The sequence below is a fragment of the Orbicella faveolata genome, unplaced genomic scaffold, assembly GCF_042242905.1.
Source record: "Orbicella faveolata isolate gen_17 unplaced genomic scaffold, um_ofav_v1 contig_2, whole genome shotgun sequence".
NCBI classification, from domain to species: Eukaryota; Metazoa; Cnidaria; class Anthozoa; order Scleractinia; family Merulinidae; genus Orbicella; species Orbicella faveolata.
The window spans coordinates 15,525,266-15,543,280 of record NW_028301547.1 but is presented as its reverse complement, the minus strand read 5'-3'; the positions used below and the strand labels follow the sequence as shown (position 1 = coordinate 15,543,280).

The following is an 18,015-nucleotide window of genomic DNA, read 5'->3' as shown; positions in this document are numbered from 1 at the left end:
GAAACAGCTGATGTTGTCTTTCAACGCGATAAATAACAGCAGTCTGAGAAGACTGCTATTACCAAAACTTACTCTAAAAAAATCGATACAAGAGTTTGTAGCCAAGAAAATTTACCTCAGCACTCTTCTTAACAGGCAATCATAGAATCAACATCCAAAATATTTTTTGCTGGGTCTCGGGTCTTTCGCATTGTTTACATACTTCGCCCTATTTGCCGGTTTTTTCTTGAGCCGAAAACTGAGTCACGTGTCACGCTTAAACCAATCAAATCACTAGCTCAGTACAGCTCCCATGATGCCTTGGTTTGTCTATGTTGTGGTGCGCGCGCGTTTGGTTTTTCACGTCCCCAAAACAACATGTCGTCTTCCGATTCTCTAATGACTTCTCCTAGTACCATCATTTCTTCCGAAAATAAATTAGCTGCCTTTTCTCAAACTCAGCCGGAGAAGCCTTTCCACTACACGTAGGTGTATTTGTGATTTTCTGTGTTTTGCTTCCGCTTATACGTGTTGTCATAATTTTTTTCGTTTCGAATCGTCCAGGTACCTGAAGGAGTTTCGGGTCGAGCAATGTCCACTATTTCTACAGCACAAGTGTACAGCTCACAGACCTTTCACCTGTTTTCACTGGCACTTCATGAATCAAAGAAGGAGGAGACCGAAGAAGAAAAGGGATGGCACTTTTAATTATAGTCCTGATGTTTACTGCACTCAGTACGATGAAACGTCAGGGCTTTGCCCGTCCGGTGATGAGTACGTACCAGGGATTTTTTCTTGCATCTGCCTCGTTTATTTGCGGACTTGAGACGTAATGGTTGTTTATTTGTGGTATGATCGATCAATTGCTGAATAAAGGTGCTTTTCTCTTTCAGTTGTCCCTACTTACACCGTGTAGCTGGCGATGTGGAACGTCGCTACCATCTTCGTTACTACAAAACTGCAACCTGTGTTCACGAGACCGATACTCGAGGATATTGTGTAAAAAATGGTCCACACTGTGCGTTTGCCCATGGACCTCACGATCTGAGACAACCAGTTTATGATATACGAGAATTACAAGCCATAGAAAAGGAGGAAACTGAAGTAGGTCAGGCAGGAATAGAGAATAACAAAGCTGTTCTAGAAGATCCCCGCTGGCAAGGTTTGTGCAGTACTGTACGTTGCTCCAATGTACACAAGTGGTATCCTCATTTACACTTTCTTGGTGATTTGTTCACAACCGTAAAAGATACAGTTTTTGTCATTTCGCGCTGTTATGCATTTTAAAGCCTGCCAAATGAGTTTAACCTTTTAAGACTATGATACGACCTCCAAACAGAGATAAGAGTTTAATTGCGTCGTAGTTCTCTAGAATTTTACTTGACAATCCCGTTGTAAATAAGATTTTCTTTCGTCTCTCCGTTAGAACTTCATTTTCGTTCAAAACATGGCGTCTAATTCGCTTCCTTTAAGATAATAAACGCTAATGTCGTGAAAGATTTCTCTTCCGTTTAACAAAGTTGTGGCCTAACAGAGTTATTCATTATTTATGGATTCTGCTATTGTCTTCACGGTTAAAATCTGATCGCTGTTAATCTTTAATCTTCCCCAGTTTGCCTGAGGGAGAGGATTTCCTATATTGTTCTCGATTTCCGTCAAATATTTATGGTTGTTCTCATTCACTGTAGCAGAATTAAGTCCTGGTTGGTAAATAGTAAATTCCATTTTACTGCATGTACTGTGGTGTTGGTTGTCTGACTTGATCAAAATTTACCTGTGTGCAGAATATTTTATTGGTGTTTGTGACAAGTAGCAGTAAACAATAAATTCAACTGATAACCTCTTGAACTTGTAAGAAATGCAACATTCTAGTGACATTTCCTTGTTTAATGGTTTTTAGATACCAACTACGTCCTGTCAAGTTACAAAACTGAACCATGCAGAAAACCACCAAGACTTTGCAGACAAGGATATGCCTGCCCACATTATCACAATACCAGGGATCGCCGACGCAGTCCAAGAAAATTCCGATATAGGTAAGTCGGCATCAGTTTATGAGCCTGATTTCTTACAGGTCATGCTACAATAAATTCAAGTGTGTTATGATAAATTCAAGTAAAATTCAATATGATAATTTAAGTATAAATTCAAGTGAAAAAGCAGGCATGAGAAATGGAAAATTTCACAATCAGTTGTGCTGGCATTGTGCTTCTTTTATGTATATGAACATCACAGATGCAAATTCCAGCGACCAAAATAAGGTATACTGCAACAAAACATAGCTTCATCTTCTCTGGTTCTGTAATATTTCTTGTGCTTTAGTGCATGCATTATGATGTAGCATTTGTTAACAAATGCGAGCAATACTTTCATTTTAGTGCAGAGTGCATAAATGAATTAGGGGGCTATTGTCTGCTAACCTGCTATAATGTAAATATTGATAGTTGATTAATTAATAATATCAGTTAATTGACTAATTAGGATTGCAAAGGGGGTGTGGATGGGGGAGGAACTTGTGTTCACTGCAGAAAATGTAGAGTATCTACATTAATTCTTCTTGAATGTTGTATTTGTTTGAGAAAATCTCATATTCTCCTTGTCGTGGTATGCTCATATGCTGTGTTCAGAGAAAGCATTTTGCAGGTAATCCTTAGGTAGAAGATAAGTTTTTGTTACTGTTGACTACTAGAGGAAGGAATATTAAATGCTGGTACACATGCAAATGTTGCATTCTTTTTCTTGTGGTAGAATATATTTGATGTGTTGAGCACCTTTTATTGTGTAGTGCAGCTTCACATGTTTACTCATCATTTCCATTTTGAATACTGTAAGACTTTTTAACAATTTACAGCAACACCAACCACACACTAAAATGAAAAACAAGGTGTAATTTTACATATTATCTGCATTGAATTTTAACAGTGGGGCCTAAATAAAAAAATGGGGAGATATGCTCTATATTCATCATCTATTTTAGATGTTTAAGAATGTCCTCTGTATAAATATTCACTCCTTTCTTCATTATACACTAGCTGTTGATCAATATTCGAAGTGTTTATAAATTGTATTGTACTAATATCTTGATATCTGTTGTCTCTGTTCAAACACTTCATAAATGCTTTCTTGTTTCCATATGATAACCACTAAATTGACAAAAAATCTTGCAAAATTCTTAAGAACTGTTTCGTTCTGTGCTTGAACAATGAGATTGCTTGGCTTCAAAAAGTGGCGCAAATTCAGGCATTATGTAAAAGTGTGTGCTTAAATTTTGTGATCGTGATAAGAGAAAGTCACATTTGGGTGCGAAGTAAAGGGGACACCATTTTGAATACCTTGAAACAAACTACCCAGTTTGAGTCCCATAACAGGTTAAGTGCCATGACCAGTTCTTAAATTTGAACAAAAAATATGGGTTTGTTTTGTACACTGTCAAGACATGAAATAGTTTATATCTGTTTGTAGACACTCAACATGTCCTGCTGAAAAATCTGTGAATAATTTTGGCTTCTTGGTTGTTGTATATTCAGTGATGAAACATGATTGCTTTTAGGTTTCTGACTGTTATCTCACATAGTGTGTACTAAGGTAATAATTGTCTGATTAGTAAGAGACTTGTTTTTATTTTCTAGGAGTAATAGTCTCAGCAGTATCCAGTCTATTTGCTCATAGAAACTCAGGCTTATTGGTCAAGTGTTTAGAGAATTCCATTAAAAGCTGATTGCTTTTTAAGTTCAGTGTTTTTCTTCAATTTGCTTTATGTCATTTGCAGATCAACTCCTTGTCCTCATGTTAAGCATGGTGATGAATGGGGTGAGCCAACAAATTGTGAGAGTGGAGATAATTGCCCATATTGTCATACAAGAACAGAGCAGCAATTTCATCCTGAGGTATGCAGCATTGTCAAGCTTAGGTCTTGAAATGTTATGTTGAGTAAACTGCAGGACTTGCAACTAACAGTATCTGACTAGCAAGGTTCTGGTAATGTACACCTTTGATAAATATTCATAACTAACATCAGAGAATAAAAGCAGTAGACTGTAACTACCAAAGTTATTGTGCAACATTAAAATGATCAAATTTATTTAAAATAACTCATAAACAAATCAAATATGTTGATTTTTCTTCTGTTGTTTGTAAAGTTATCTGTTTTCATACATTCTACCATTAGATACCCCATGATAATGCTCCTTAGGAATTCATGTTAATATACAATGAGTGAGTGAGGAACATTCTTGATAATTTCTGAATACAGCAAGATTTAAAATATTTCTCAGATTCTGCAAATTCAGTAGTTAAAATGACTTGACTATTTTCCAGTTCCTTGTTGGTAAAACGAAAATATATGACAGTTTTGGCGGATAAAAAATTTTTGTTGACTAAAGCAGTCACTAGCCATTTGGTTAGTAAGCTAAAATAAAAAAGTCATTCTCTATCCCCAAAAAAGAACTGTGAGTGTTTGTTTAAAGTCAGAGCAATACTTCCACAAGATTTTTGCACCTGACATTTAATGTCATCATATGAGATGACAAAATGACAATTTGACATGGTTGTCCTTTTTAAGCAGAATGTGTTTACTTGAGAGAATCTAACTCTGACTTAATTCAAAACACAATAACCACTGTGCAGGAAATAAAAGATGCTGAGAAATTCAATTTCCTTGTTCAAACACTTTTAGACATATTATACCTGTAGTTGACTTACATATAGGTGTCCTGTTCTTTATGTATACTGGTAATTTCTGGCCCCACTGGTTTGTTTCTTTAGTCTTCATTATGCTGAGTTATTTCAGTGTGTGTCTATTGTTGTGTTCGTTTGCCAGATATACAAGTCAACAAAGTGTAATGATATGCAACAGACTGGATACTGCCCCAGAGGACCCTTCTGTGCTTTTGCTCACGTAGATCGTAAGTATTTGTTGATGATTCAACTCCATGTGCATTTTGCCCTACTTTATAATATGAGTAAATCTTTTTCTGTACACTCGTGGCCTTATTGGTCAACAAAATTAGCTTTAGTGACCACTGCACTGAAACTATCCTCTGGCAGTTTGGGGTTCTTGAATTGGTGTAGGAAGGAAATTTCTTCAATAATGTCAAGTCAGCTGAATCAAATGCCCAATGAATATATTGAAGGTATTTTTGATAATTTCACTTAATGCAGAGGACACAGTATGCATATTGAAGACAGTTTTGAGAAAATTTTCATTTTCTGCAGAGGACACAGTTGCCTCCAGAGAAGCTAATGGTGAACAAAGTTTTAGCCAGGTATGTAACTTTAACACACAGTCATAGTGGGGAATATCCACTGCTTGCACAAGCCTTGGAAAGGTCTTTTCTGAATAGATAAGGTGTTATAGACTTGGCAGTAAGGCCTTATGCATCCAATGGTACCAGAAGCACTCATGGTAGAGATGGGATGGTTCTCATGATCAGTTTGGGATAAGCACTCATTAAAAGATAAACACAAAACTGTTTTGATTTCATTATCTTGATCAAAAGTCTCTCCACCCCCCAGTATTGGTCAAGGAGAGGAGCCTGGAATATTTCAAGATGTGTGTTGGAAGGCATAAATATAGAATTATTGTTTACTCTCTGCTACTGTGATTGGCATCACTAACCACTGGAATTACTATCCTCCTTCATAAGACAGGGAATGACATAGCCTGTCGCTCTGTTACTCGGAGTCGTAGTTTGCATGACAGAAACTTACCTATTGTTTGTAGAGTGACTAGAAACGTTTTCAACTAACTACAGTTTGTTTTGTCCTGTTTGTTCAGTTTTATTCAATGCCTTCATCACCTCTTAGTCCTGTTGATAATGGAGTTGGTTTGGTATCAAGTTTAGCACAGTCAATCAGCAAGCCCACACGATCCATGTCAACATCATCAGGAGGGTCATACTCAAGTGAACCATCCACTCCTTGTAGTATGTATCCAAAAGCACCTGGCTCGGAGCGTTCTGAACGAAGTGGGAGTAGAGAAGATGAACAGCAGGTCAGTAGAGAAACTATTATTTTATTCAGGTATTGCTTTATTGGGAAAATGCATAATTCACACTTTTTATGTTAAAGTTACTCCACAACTGTCTACTTTCCAGGAGTGATAATTTCTATTTCCATTCTTTTTATATTGCACACAGTGGATTATTTTCTTTACATTCCCTGATGATGCCGCAGATCAGCGAAAGCTTGCAATTAAAAGAATAACAGTAGTTCAAGGGTTCAGTCCAATTGTCTATTATTACTACTCCAAACAAGACCACTGTTAAAAGCAGTTTGGTTGTGTAAACAATAATACTTGGATTGTTTCTGTCACCATGGGGGGGGAGAAAGAACCAAATTACCCCAATAACTGTGACAGATTTCTAGCAATTGTTAAATCAAAGTTGTTGTTTTACTTGAATGTCTGCATTGTCAGCATTCTTAATAATTTTGCTTGTCTGAAGGCTCTAGACACCATTAGATATTTAAGAGCATATATCAAATTATTTTATGATCGCAAATGTTTATTTCACGGTTTCCATAAAACTATTTTTGATTCCAGGCCTACCTAAGAAAACAGCTTTTGTCCATTGAAAATGATCCAACTTTAGATGATATGGAGAAAGCCAGAAGAAAGCAGGTATTCTATCTATACTGAGTTCCTTCCAAGTCATGTTACAATGATTAATTAACAACAACTCGTTCTCTAATAATATTGTATGAACAAAAAAAACAAGACAAATCTGGCAGTAAATGGGACCATGGACACTGGGTGCTCCCTGGGATAGCAGCGAGAGTGGGTGGTAGCGACACACCCTGGACAGGTAATTGGGTGGTTAGCGGACACACCCTACAAACAAAGTGGAGCGGTTAGCAGACTCAAACCCCAAAGCATCAACACAACGTGGGGCGGTTAGCAGACACAAACCCCAAAGCAGAAACTTGGGCAGTTGATGGACACACCCAGTGAATGAATTGGGGTGATAGTGCACTCACCCAGAGAACGAAGCTCCCCAACCTAGCTGCTTAGGTAGCTAAGAATAAGGTGGGGTAAGGGACCCACTCAGCTTGACACAGGCGATAGCTAAGTGGAAGGTGTGCACCCAAATTATGCCCCAAATACTGCCAGGTACCTAGTGACAAATATTAGTGCAACTTTAACAAGGTCTACATTGTCCTGTGGTTTGATCCAAAGTTTGTAGTGGAGTACTATGGGTGGCGGCTAGCTTGGAGTATTGAAGCAGGTGTCCTGATGTATTGGCTGTAGCAATTGGTGGACCAACGGCCAAGGGTTTGGATAAGCCAAGGGGGCAAGCTGGCCTCTGCAGCAGTAGTTGCAGCCCCAATTTGGAAACTGTGGGATGCATAGGACTCTGTGGCAAAACCCAAGCATTGAAACTGGAGGCGCAGAATTGAGGTTACTTTGTCCCTGGTGAGAAATTGCCCTGTTGAGAAGAAATAAAGCGGGGTGGAATTGCCTGAAAGCTGGTGAGCCAGGTAACGGCGCATTGCCTGTACTGCACAGACTGAACGGCCAGAAGGAACGATCATAATGGAACAGCCCATGCGGAAGGGATCAGTTTTGGATGATTTTAGTTGCAATGATAAGGAGCCTGCAGAGGTAAAACTGATATCTGAGCAGGACAGGTGTACCAGCGGGTTGAAGTGAACTGAAGATGGTGAGGTGAACTTGCTCGAACGTAAGAAGGCAAAGAAGGCCAGAGTAAAGGCTGACCAGAGCATGAGTTTGTCCTGCGATGCGATTTGAGGGTCATCTGCCAAAGCTCCTTCTAGTTGGCGCATGACTGACATGGTGAAAGGTAGACGGTGGCAAGAGGAGAGTCCAATTGTCTGTTTGATGCCTCGTAGAAGTAAACAACGAAGGGGGCATCTGCAAACGGGTCTGCAAGGCTGTTTTTGATGTGGGCAAACCGGATACCAGCCAGATACAGCTTAATGGTTGGGAAGCTGACTTGATCAGAGACTCAAGAGGCAAAATAACATAGTTGTAACTCTGATGCAGGGAAGGGGTTCCATTGCCTTGAACAACGAAAGGTAGTATACCTGCGAATTCCAGCATAGTAGGTGCGACGTGTGGAAGGTGCAATGGTTTGGAACTGCAGAAAGGCTAGGCGACCTACCAGAGGTTCGGCGCTGAGGGAGGCAGAGTCGTGGGTTCCAAATCTGCCTGCTGGGTGAGTTGACGGAACTGGAGCATCTGAAAATGGGACAAAGCATCAGCAATTGAATTGTCTGTACCTTGAATGTGAGAGACAAAAACGGAGAATTGGTGGGATGCAGCGCAAAAGAAGATTGAATGAACAAGGTGCATAAGGAGGGTGTCATGAGAAGAACCCTTTGCCCAAATGTCCATGACTGATTGGTTATCACAGTGGAATAGCAGTTTCTTTCCCCTCCAAAGTGGACCCCACAGGAGGCAGGCAAGAGCTATGGGGTAGAGCTCCTTCCACTGGATGGAGCGATCAGACAGGTTGGAGGGCCAGGAACTGTTCAGCCATTGACCTTGAAAGTAGATGCCAAAACCAAAACCTCCAGATACATTGGTGAAGAGCTCAAGATCAGGAGATCTTGACCAAAAGGGTCAATCAAGCACTGTAGGAATATGTGACAAGCTGGGATGATTTGACAGGCTAAGTTAAGTTTACCAATAAGGGAGAGAAGTTCTCTTTTAACACACTTTTTCTGAGAAGACCAGGTATGAAGTTCAGTCATGAGCTCTGAGAGTTTATCAGGAGGTAAGGAGCATTCCATGAGATTGGAATCAATCAATATGCCAAGGAACACCAGACGAGAGGTTGGACCCTCCAGCTTGTTGGGGGCCAAGGGAATGCCCAGGTGGTCAGCAGTTTTAACCATGAAGTCGACTTGAGATGCGCATAGTGGTGACGATGGAGGACCTACGGTTAAGTAATCATCGAGGTAGTACATGAGGGCAGAGATAGCGTAATTGTGCTTAAGTATCCACTCAAAGGCATCAGTTAAACGGTTAAATAGGAACGGCGAGGAACGGAGCCCAAAAGGCAGGCGGAGATCCACATAGAATTTGCCTTGCCAGTGCATGCTAAGGAAGTCCCAGTCACTGGGGGACACAGGACAGAGATGAAAAGCATGCTCAAGGTCAAGCTTAGCCATGAGAGCACCAGTGCCAAATGAGGATACTAAGGCTAGGGCGTGATCAAAGGTAGTATAGTGTGAGGTGTAATCCTCTTTAGAGATAAAATCGTTGATGGACGAACCACGAGGGGAAGAGAGATCCATGATAATACGCCAGGAGCCATCCTTTTTGGGAACAAGGCCTAAAGGTGAGCACTGAAGGGTTGGAAGGGGAGGAGATGAGAAGGGGCCTGCTGTGTGGCCTCTACTAACCTCTTTCATCAGCACCTCAGTGACTGCATTGGGGTGAAGGAAAGTAGATTTTAAATTCGGGGTGATTCTGTGTTAGTGTGGACCCTTACAGCCAAGGCAACAGCCAAACTGGAGATCATAGACTAGATCTGAAGCAAATTGACGGTCAGGGTGATCCATAAGCTCTTGAGCCAGGTTGGGGATGCAAACAGGGGTTGATGGAGAAAGGTGGGGAAGACTGGATGGCACGTTGTTAGACTCCTTTACGGCACTGGGTACTGGGATGGGTTCCACCGCAACCTTGGCTCTGCACATGTGCAGAAATTGGCAGTTGACGCGATGGCAGAAACAAGGGTTGAAATCACATCAGGTGAGGTTTGGTGAAGGGACTGAGAGGGTGGCCTGCGGGATGGTGATGGATGGCTTAGGTGTGCTGGGTTGGGAGGAGGTTGAACTAGTGGTAAATGGTGGAGCGTGGGCTGGGGAGCGATGAAAGGACTGGTTGGCCTGGGAACGAGGGGGGCAATTGATGGTGCGATGGCTGTAGGAGTGACAAGTGATGCCGAAGGGAGCGTTTCCTCTTTTAAGATGTCATTGTAGCGTTGGTTGTTTATTTTTTCCCAAGACAACGATGGGTTGGAAGCAGCCATGTAGCGGAAGGCAGTATCATGCATAATCCATGTGGATGCTCTAAATTTCCTGCTGAACTTACATATCTGGTCCTGGTGTGCAAGGAGGTCAGGGGCGAGGAGAGGGAAGTGGTGAAGGACTGTTTGAAGGTAGATATTCCAGGCCTCCAACCAGGAATGAAGTCCGTCCACCAGTCGTTTGCAGTGATGTGAGGGGACTGTGGCCAAGGCTGAGGGATCTTGAGGAAACACTGTACACTAGCCAAGGAAAAAATAGCTGACGTGCCTAGCGTGCTGCTTGTGCAAAGACTGGTGTAGCATAACATGTTCCTGAGTACTGTTTGTTGAGACCGGATATGCAACAGATAGTAAAACTGATAACGTAAGATGAGCACACAATAGTAATGGATAGGATTAATACCATTGACATGAGCCTTAATTGTTGATAAGGATACCAAGACAACATAGCTAGTAGTGTCCATTGTTTATGGTATCAAGTTCCTTGGCATGTTCGTAATGCACTTATACAATAACAGAATAGCATCTCTGTGGCTGAGACATATCGATAGACAGTAATAATAAGTTCTTGTGGTTAACTATACTTTGCACATAAAGTTTACATTTAGTTTGGGCATTAACTTTCTAAAGAATGCTTGAGAATTTAATTGTGGGGTCACTTAGAGAGTTCAATTACAGTAAGATGTTTCAAATAGTATTCAAAATGTTACTGTCCTATGAATAGACTTTTGGTAAATAATTTTTACCCTTATTGCTCAACTTTAGCCCATTGATGCCTGTGCGGTCTGTAACTGCCTGTGCGAAAAACTCCTCCATTTCCCTGTGCCACCCATAACTGCCCGAAAAAAAAGCACGTGGGGACAATTGCCTTTCCTACCCTTGCTGAAGATTTTTTGGTTCTCCTATTGTTGTATTGTTCTTGAGGACAAATAAATCAGTCAGAATGGACTTTCTGAGCATATTTTTAGAGGACTTTAGGGGTCCTAGAAAGACAGTTTTTCTTCTTAAAATCGCGCGCTCGAAAAGTGCAGGTAATCATGGTGCGTTGCAGGCCAAATCTGAAAACTTCCAAGGTCTTGTTTTCATTCCTAACACGGATAAATTACTGCTTTGGGCTTTAAAATAGAAAGGAAAAATACAAATCAATGTTCAAGTGGCCTCAGAATGGAGGATCAAGGAGTACAGAGTCCTCAAAACTTTCTGGTGAAGAAGTGTTTCTTCCTACAACCGCTGAGAAAACATGAAGATCGGAGCACCTTCAAGTAAGTTTTGATGACAGATCGCAGGTTTAAAGCAGCTTTTCGGACTTCAGAACAAACGTGGTAATGTACATTATTACTTCAAAGTTGAATTCAACTTTTGGAACGATTGGTAAAGCCATGGGCGTTAAAATGACTGCAAAAGCAGTCGGCAAAAACTCAAGCTTTCATGTTAGCGTGAAGAATAATTTGAACATGCAGTCATGCAGCGAAGCACGTCTGTGAAATTTTGAACAATTTTGTGCTTTTAAATAGGTTTCTTCGCCTCAGCTTGAATGAAAATTTATTGTTATTGAGCTTCCTTTCGCATTTCTTTCATTTGGTTCCCTGTATTTGGGAATTTTAGGTTTTAAAAGTGAACAGTAACTTGCACACTGGATTTCTGAATATTTAATTTATGGCGACCTCCAGGCGCTTTGTTTATTTAGTTTATTCGCTTTGTTCAAATATTTTTTGGAGTCTTATTCAGCTACTACAGAACAACTGAGAAAGGAACTAAATGGCCACTGATTTAACACAGTTGAAATATGACTGATCTCAAAATAATTGGCTTGTTTTTGTCGTCTTTTTGATTTACGACTTTCATCCTTCTTTCACAGCACTGTAATATTTTGTCGCATGGCGAAGAAATTATTCGATTTCTTGTTTTCAGATTGATTTTTACATGAGTTCTTCGCTTTTATTTTTTGTTGTTTTCTCAAATGTTAGCCATTATAGTACAAGAATTCAATTTTGTTTTATTTGGTTTTGTTTTTGTCCTCCAAAGTCAATAATTAACTTATTTTCGCAAAGTCAATTTTCTCAGCTTCTGTGGGACATTTTGTCACACAGTAAAGAAATAATATAATTTCTTGTTTTCTCATCAGTTTTACACATTAGGTTGAGTTCTTTTTGCTAATATTTTTTAATATTTTGACTCTTCATTTATTCAACTTTAAATAAACAATGTCTTGAAACCTGATCTTGTGTCTGTGGTTACTGCGCATATGGTTTATTTTCTTGCTTTTGCTCGCTCTGAAATATTTCACAAAACACCAGGGAGTTAGGGGTGGGTCACGGGCAATTTCATTCAGGCGTCAATGGGTAAAGCGGAATCTGTCTTAGTCATCTTGGCTAGAGGGGTAAAATCAACACACCTGGCCAGTTGGTCAAAAGGTGGACAACGCTATCCACCAGATAAATCAAGACAGTACCCTCCTTGTTGTCCTGCTGTGAAAGCTTAAGCTTGGTGATTTTTTCCCATTCATTCCAGAACATAGTTGGAACAAGACAGCCATTTTCCATTTCCAGTTCTGCCTCATCAAATCTCTCCTCGGTATCTGCCAATGCTCCGCCATTCTATCCTGCAGCTGACACAGTAGAGTCTGTGGTAGAGAGTGCACTAGACGACCTTAACCTTGATGACTTTGATGTCACTGAATTAGAGAAGGAGCTTAATAATGCCTCTCCAGTGTCATCAACGCTAGGAGATTCCTTGTCAGCACTGAACATTACTCCAATGTGCTCAGCACCTGTTACAATTCCGGGATCTGCTGAAGCAGGCTTACCCCAACCATTCACACAGTCACCCACCTCACCATTAGGACAGTTTTCTTCTTCTTATAGCTCTACGTCACAGTTAATGTCTGGACAAAAGGTAATGCTTTAAGAACATTTTTATATTATTTACTATTTAGGACTTTTTAGATGTGACCTGTGTTGCACCATTAATAATCAATAGTATTTTTTTTTTATTATTTGGTACTGAAAAATGCCCCACAATACAATAAACCAGGAGGAAATTTGTGTAAGATCACTGGTTTTAAAAGAACTGTGCATTACATTATATATAATAAATGCACATTAGCTGAGAGACTTTCTGCTACAAATTAATGGGACTATAGCACAATACTTAATCTGCAAGTCACTTTTGTTGTCAGATGGAGAGAAACTTCAAATTGATTTATTAATAATAAAGTAATATGATGATGAGGGCCAGCTTCTCATAGGCTGGGCAATTCTTTCCACTGGACAAATCACAATCTGTCTTACATTTGTAGGATATATTTGTTTTGCTTTTGTCCAAAACGGCTAGTGTTATCCAGCTTTAGAAAAACCAGAGCCAGGAAAATAGAAGCTACTCGTTAAGAAGTACGTAAAATTGGAACAGATTGAACTGTATGTAAACATGTAATTTCTATTTGTGTCCTTTCGAAATGCAAATCAAAAGTGTAAACTGTAGTTACCTAGAATCTGTTTTGGGCTTACAAAACCAAGGGTTTTTTGTTTTTAGTTTGGTTGTATTTTTTGCTGCTGTTATTGTTGTTTCCATGATTTAGATTGTTTTTAAGACTTCTCTGAATGCTCAGAGTGTCAAGTGTGGCTGGTTTTGGTACCGACACTTCGTCAGGAACTGTTTTGATTTGTACTCTTTATTTGGTGTCACAGCATGGCATTTTGTGTGTTCCATAGGGCTCCAATCCATACCGTGCCAGTCCATTAGTAAGAGGCAGCAACCTACATTCATCTGTACTGGATCCACTTACAGCTCAACTCCATTCACCCAAATCACTTGGCTCTCCCCAATTGTCCTCTCCCTTGGGTCTCAGCAACAGTTCAAGTGAAATTCAGCGACTAAGTGAAGATCTCATGGCTGCCAAGACCAAGTTGGCATCATGGGAAGAGTCGTGGGCTCAAGCCAAGCAGGCTTGTGATGCTTGGAAAAAGGAAGCTGAAGAATCAGCTAAAAAGGCAAAAGAAGCAGAACAAGATAAATTAGAAGCTATTATGAAAAAGGATGAGGTAAACAGATGAATAAAATTTTAAGATTTACATGTGATTTATCTTTTTAGGGAAATAATGGAGCTCAATTTGTGCAGGATTTTTATGATACGTCATCTTGATTTTTCATCCAAGATGAATAAATCTGTCCGAGAAATCAACTGGGTTATAAAAAGATTACTTACACTGATGCTTTATTGACAACTCCATACTCTCAAGGGAGTGCTAAACACAAAGGTTTCAACTCCTCATGTGTCAACTTTCCTGTGCTGATGTAAACACCTGTCTCTCCAAAGTTACATATTACAAAATACATACCGGTTTATTAGGAAGAATTCAGGATGAAGTTAAGGATGTTTTTGGAGAAAATGCAGACATTTTTTGTTTTGTAATTTTTTGTACAAATGTAGTTTTGTAAAGGTCAGGAACCTTGTTAATTTAAAACCAATTCAAACTTAATTTAAACATTTGTGTTGAAAAATAAAAACAGTTCTCAAGAAAGTGGAGTTCTATAAAGAAAGAAAGGAAACATGTAGAAACTCTGTTGATATGATGCTTCTGTTATAGGTTGAATCTCAAATGGCAAGCTTAAAACAAGAAATTGAAGAAATTAAAGGTGACCCTCACCTTCACATACTAAACACAGTGGAAGACATAAGGGATCTACCACTGTTAAAAATGAAACAGATTCATCGACAGCTTAGTTCAGATTTAGACAAATTAAATCAGGTAGGTGGTCATGACAACAGGTAAAACCTTAAGCAGATAACTTGACTTTCAATGATCTGTCTAGGTTTGCACAGTCATTAGGAATCGTAACACGTCAAAAATACACTGTGTTGAAGTTTTTACTCTTCCGCAGTCTGCGTCTAAGTAATTGAAGTGTTCTACTTGAAAAATAAATATATGTACAACTTTTATAAACCTACAAAGGTTTCAGAGTTAACTGGATTTTTAATTCTGGTACCAATATCATGGGCCCAGGGCCTGAAATAGTTGTGACTGTTAATAAGACCAAAACTTTTTCCTTGATGACTAAAATTCTGGTTTAGTCACAACTCTGGTGATGTATTGAGCTCTGAGAAATTAAAGGTATCAATGAGAGACAATTTCCTAACAATTATTGTTTTGCTTTTTCTGCAAAAAGAGTGGGTCAAATCACATTAATGGGCCATTCCCTGTATGAGATATGCCTGCAGGAAATCATGGTAGTTGTACTCATCATCTTGGACTGGATATTTGTCTTGATGAATACAACTACGATTCCCTGAATGAATACAGCTGATTCCCTGTAGGCACATCTCTTAGAAGGAATAGGCCATGTTCTATACATCAATATTCTAACATGGCTCTGAGGCTTTCAGGTCAAAATTTCAAACTTTCTAAGTTTCTCTTGTCCCTCAATTCCCAAAGGACACTTGGATAGAAAGAAAACAACACCAAATATAGGCGTCTTTCCCAAAAGCCTCGGAGCTGTGTTAGAATATTGATATATCAAACATGGCCTATTAGCCATTGAGTCTGTTTAGCTTCAAGTGTCAATTTCAAACTACAAGTTTTGCAACATCACAGCACATTAACCCAATTATTGCAGGGGCAGAGTTTTATAGAAAGGTTGCCATGTTTGATTCCTTGTGTACACTCACTTGAAACATGAAGTCAGCATTAGATGCTATCCACCAGAACCACATCTCTCTTTAGACTTTCTCTTATATCGCTATGTTGACTAGGACCACCAAGTATGTAAACAAAAAGAACTACAATGTTGATGGTATCTCTGAGAATTGCAACCCGGGACAGTCATATCATGTACAAACATATAGTATGTAGACTATTTGTGAATAATTTTAATATTTAAATGTACAGATTCCTTTTATTTTCTTTTTCAGGTGATGTACAGTAGAGTAGCTTTAATTTGCAGTCTTTGTGAAGAACAACAGAGATGTGTTATGACAGCGCCATGTTTACATTGTACGATGTGTGAGGCCTGTGCTTCACAGAGATTGGAATGCCCAACATGTCATGTTCAAATTGCACAAAAAACCTTGATAAATATACCTATTTGAGGACGTAATATATTGCAGTTAGGCAGCGTTTAGCCTGTTTTCAATTCCCTGTTAGGACTTGATATGATGTTTAAAAATCTATGAATTTAGCTTTTAAGGTATAATTATAATGCATATATTATTCAAAGAATATTTCTTAGGGATTACGAATGCTTGTTTCATCGTCAAATTATTATTATTAATATTATTATTTCCTTTCAAGTAATGAATTTATTGTGAACTTGGAGGTCGAAGCATTTTGTGCTGGATGTACATTATTCAGTGTATTTATCAGCACTTCTTATTCTAAGGATTCCAGAATAAATGTCAAATATAAGTTGTCCATTGCAATGGCAGACTGAAACAAAGAAATTAAACAGCTGTCAGGTCACAACGAATCACAGTTGTGGGATTCAAATCCTTTGACACACTTCTTACCTTATCCCTGTCCTTGTTCTTCTCATTTATTTTTTTGTTGTTGTTCTTACTTACTTCAGTTTTGCAAAACATTGGAGAATGCAAATCAGCGATAGTGAAATTGAACGTTTTGATGACTCCAACCTAATAATGATGACATGGAGTTATTGAAACATCATTCCATTTTACTATCGCTGATTTTTATACTTCCTCTTTATTTTAGAATGTTGTCTCTGCTTCATTTAACTGGTGACTAGACATATTCATATAGTAGGGGAATACAAAATTGGTAATTTTTGGGGTGTGAGTTGTGTTAGAAAGAGGAGGACATCTCTGTGAAGAGATTAACAATGTTATGTAATGATCTCTCAATTTGAACAGGTCATAATATTTGAGAAATTTATTTATCATATTGGTACTTGTAGATGTTTTAAAATTATTCTAGGGTTTCTTTTGCACCCTACTCAAGGTGAGTAACCTCTTTCACCTAATACAAGTTACTCTACCTTTTACTTTTAGTATACTGTTTATTATGCATAGAGAAATGGTTATACCATGCAGTGTATGTTTGGGAGAATGGGAAAAACTGCATGGCTGTTTCCAACTACATTATGTTTCAAGTTCAGATTTTTAAATATTAACACATTCCTAAAACTCTATACAAACAAGGAAGGAAATCAATTAAGTTGCTCAAAATATATAGTGTTGCCATAGGGTACTTGGTATCTGGTCTATTTCATGTCACTAATCCCTTGCCCTCTTCAATACTCCTGTCTCATACCAGTAATCCCACTAGAGAAGATTCCTGTCCAGTATTACTATGACATGATAAGAATAGTTACCACAGAAATATCCCTGGTTTTCAGAAATGAGAAATGAAACATGAAAGACCATGTATGACTGTATTTCCAAACACTGAGAAGAGAGTTGAAAATACCATTTGAAGTGGAGTATTTTTGACGAAATTTGGGGTGTTTTGGAAATGTGGTCAAACACTGTCTTGAGTGTTTGATGTATGACCGTATATCTTCTTAATCGAAAGTAACACTAAGGAGAAAGCTGAGAAATAAAATCACGAAAGTCTCTGCAAGCTATAAGCATGGCTTAAGGTGGCTGAACACAGTTTTTGATACCTGTGTTTCAGTCACCTTTTTCTCTAAAATCTTTGATCCCTCGGTCGTCAAAAATGGCAGCAAGCAAGTTAACAACACTGTTGATGGTGAAGCGGACATATATGCCAATGGCTTGGCAACATGAATAAATATAAACAGGCCTTTAAAATCGGTTTTGTTTATTTTGTAGAAAATCTAGTCATTAGGTTTTCTTTGTAATTTGCATGCAACAAGCTTGTAACGATTCTCACAAGTTAACACCATTTTGCTAATAATTAAACAGAAATCTTTAATTATCCCTTGTTGAAGGTTCACTGGAATATCTAGAATTTCCTTTGTTAACGTTCAATTATTTTCAACACTCCAGTTACTTATTTCTTAAAGTATTTTCAAGCCAAATTTCGTGAAATTCTAATGAGTGGTTCTCGAGAAATAAGCGTATTTCCAAGAG

General features: G+C 38.8%; 2 protein-coding genes across 2 annotated transcripts; one reads left to right on the top strand and one right to left on the bottom strand.

Annotated features, from left to right (window-relative positions):
- Window positions 1–319: 319 nt before the first annotated feature.
- LOC110044492 (putative E3 ubiquitin-protein ligase UNKL) lies at window positions 320–16,433 on the top strand. Its single transcript, XM_089289837.1, has 13 exons — window positions 320–464; window positions 544–753; window positions 873–1,141; window positions 1,880–2,015; window positions 3,749–3,866; window positions 4,799–4,883; window positions 5,194–5,243; window positions 5,756–5,971; window positions 6,521–6,598; window positions 12,483–12,866; window positions 13,682–14,011; window positions 14,558–14,719; window positions 15,880–16,433. The coding sequence occupies exons 1-13, from the start codon at window positions 358–360 to the stop codon at window positions 16,054–16,056; spliced, it is 2,322 nt and encodes a 773-aa protein (XP_089145963.1). The 5' UTR covers window positions 320–357; the 3' UTR covers window positions 16,057–16,433.
- On the bottom strand, window positions 7,168–7,770 carry LOC149112109 (uncharacterized). The gene has a single exon (XM_089288793.1). The coding sequence runs from the start codon at window positions 7,768–7,770 to the stop codon at window positions 7,168–7,170; it is 603 nt and encodes a 200-aa protein (XP_089144919.1).
- Window positions 16,434–18,015: the final 1,582 nt, after the last annotated feature.

Excerpts from the sequence above, each read along its gene's own strand:
- LOC110044492 (XM_089289837.1), top strand. The coding sequence starts at position 358 with ATGTCGTCTTCCGATTCTCTAATGACTTCTCCTAGTACCATCATTTCT. Across the intron at positions 1,142-1,879 it reads AGAAGATCCCCGCTGGCAAG|ATACCAACTACGTCCTGTCA; the intron begins GTTTGTGCAGTA and ends AATGGTTTTTAG. Across the intron at positions 14,012-14,557 it reads CTATTATGAAAAAGGATGAG|GTTGAATCTCAAATGGCAAG; the intron begins GTAAACAGATGA and ends CTTCTGTTATAG.
- LOC149112109 (XM_089288793.1), bottom strand. The coding sequence starts at position 7,770 with ATGTCAGTCATGCGCCAACTAGAAGGAGCTTTGGCAGATGACCCTCAA.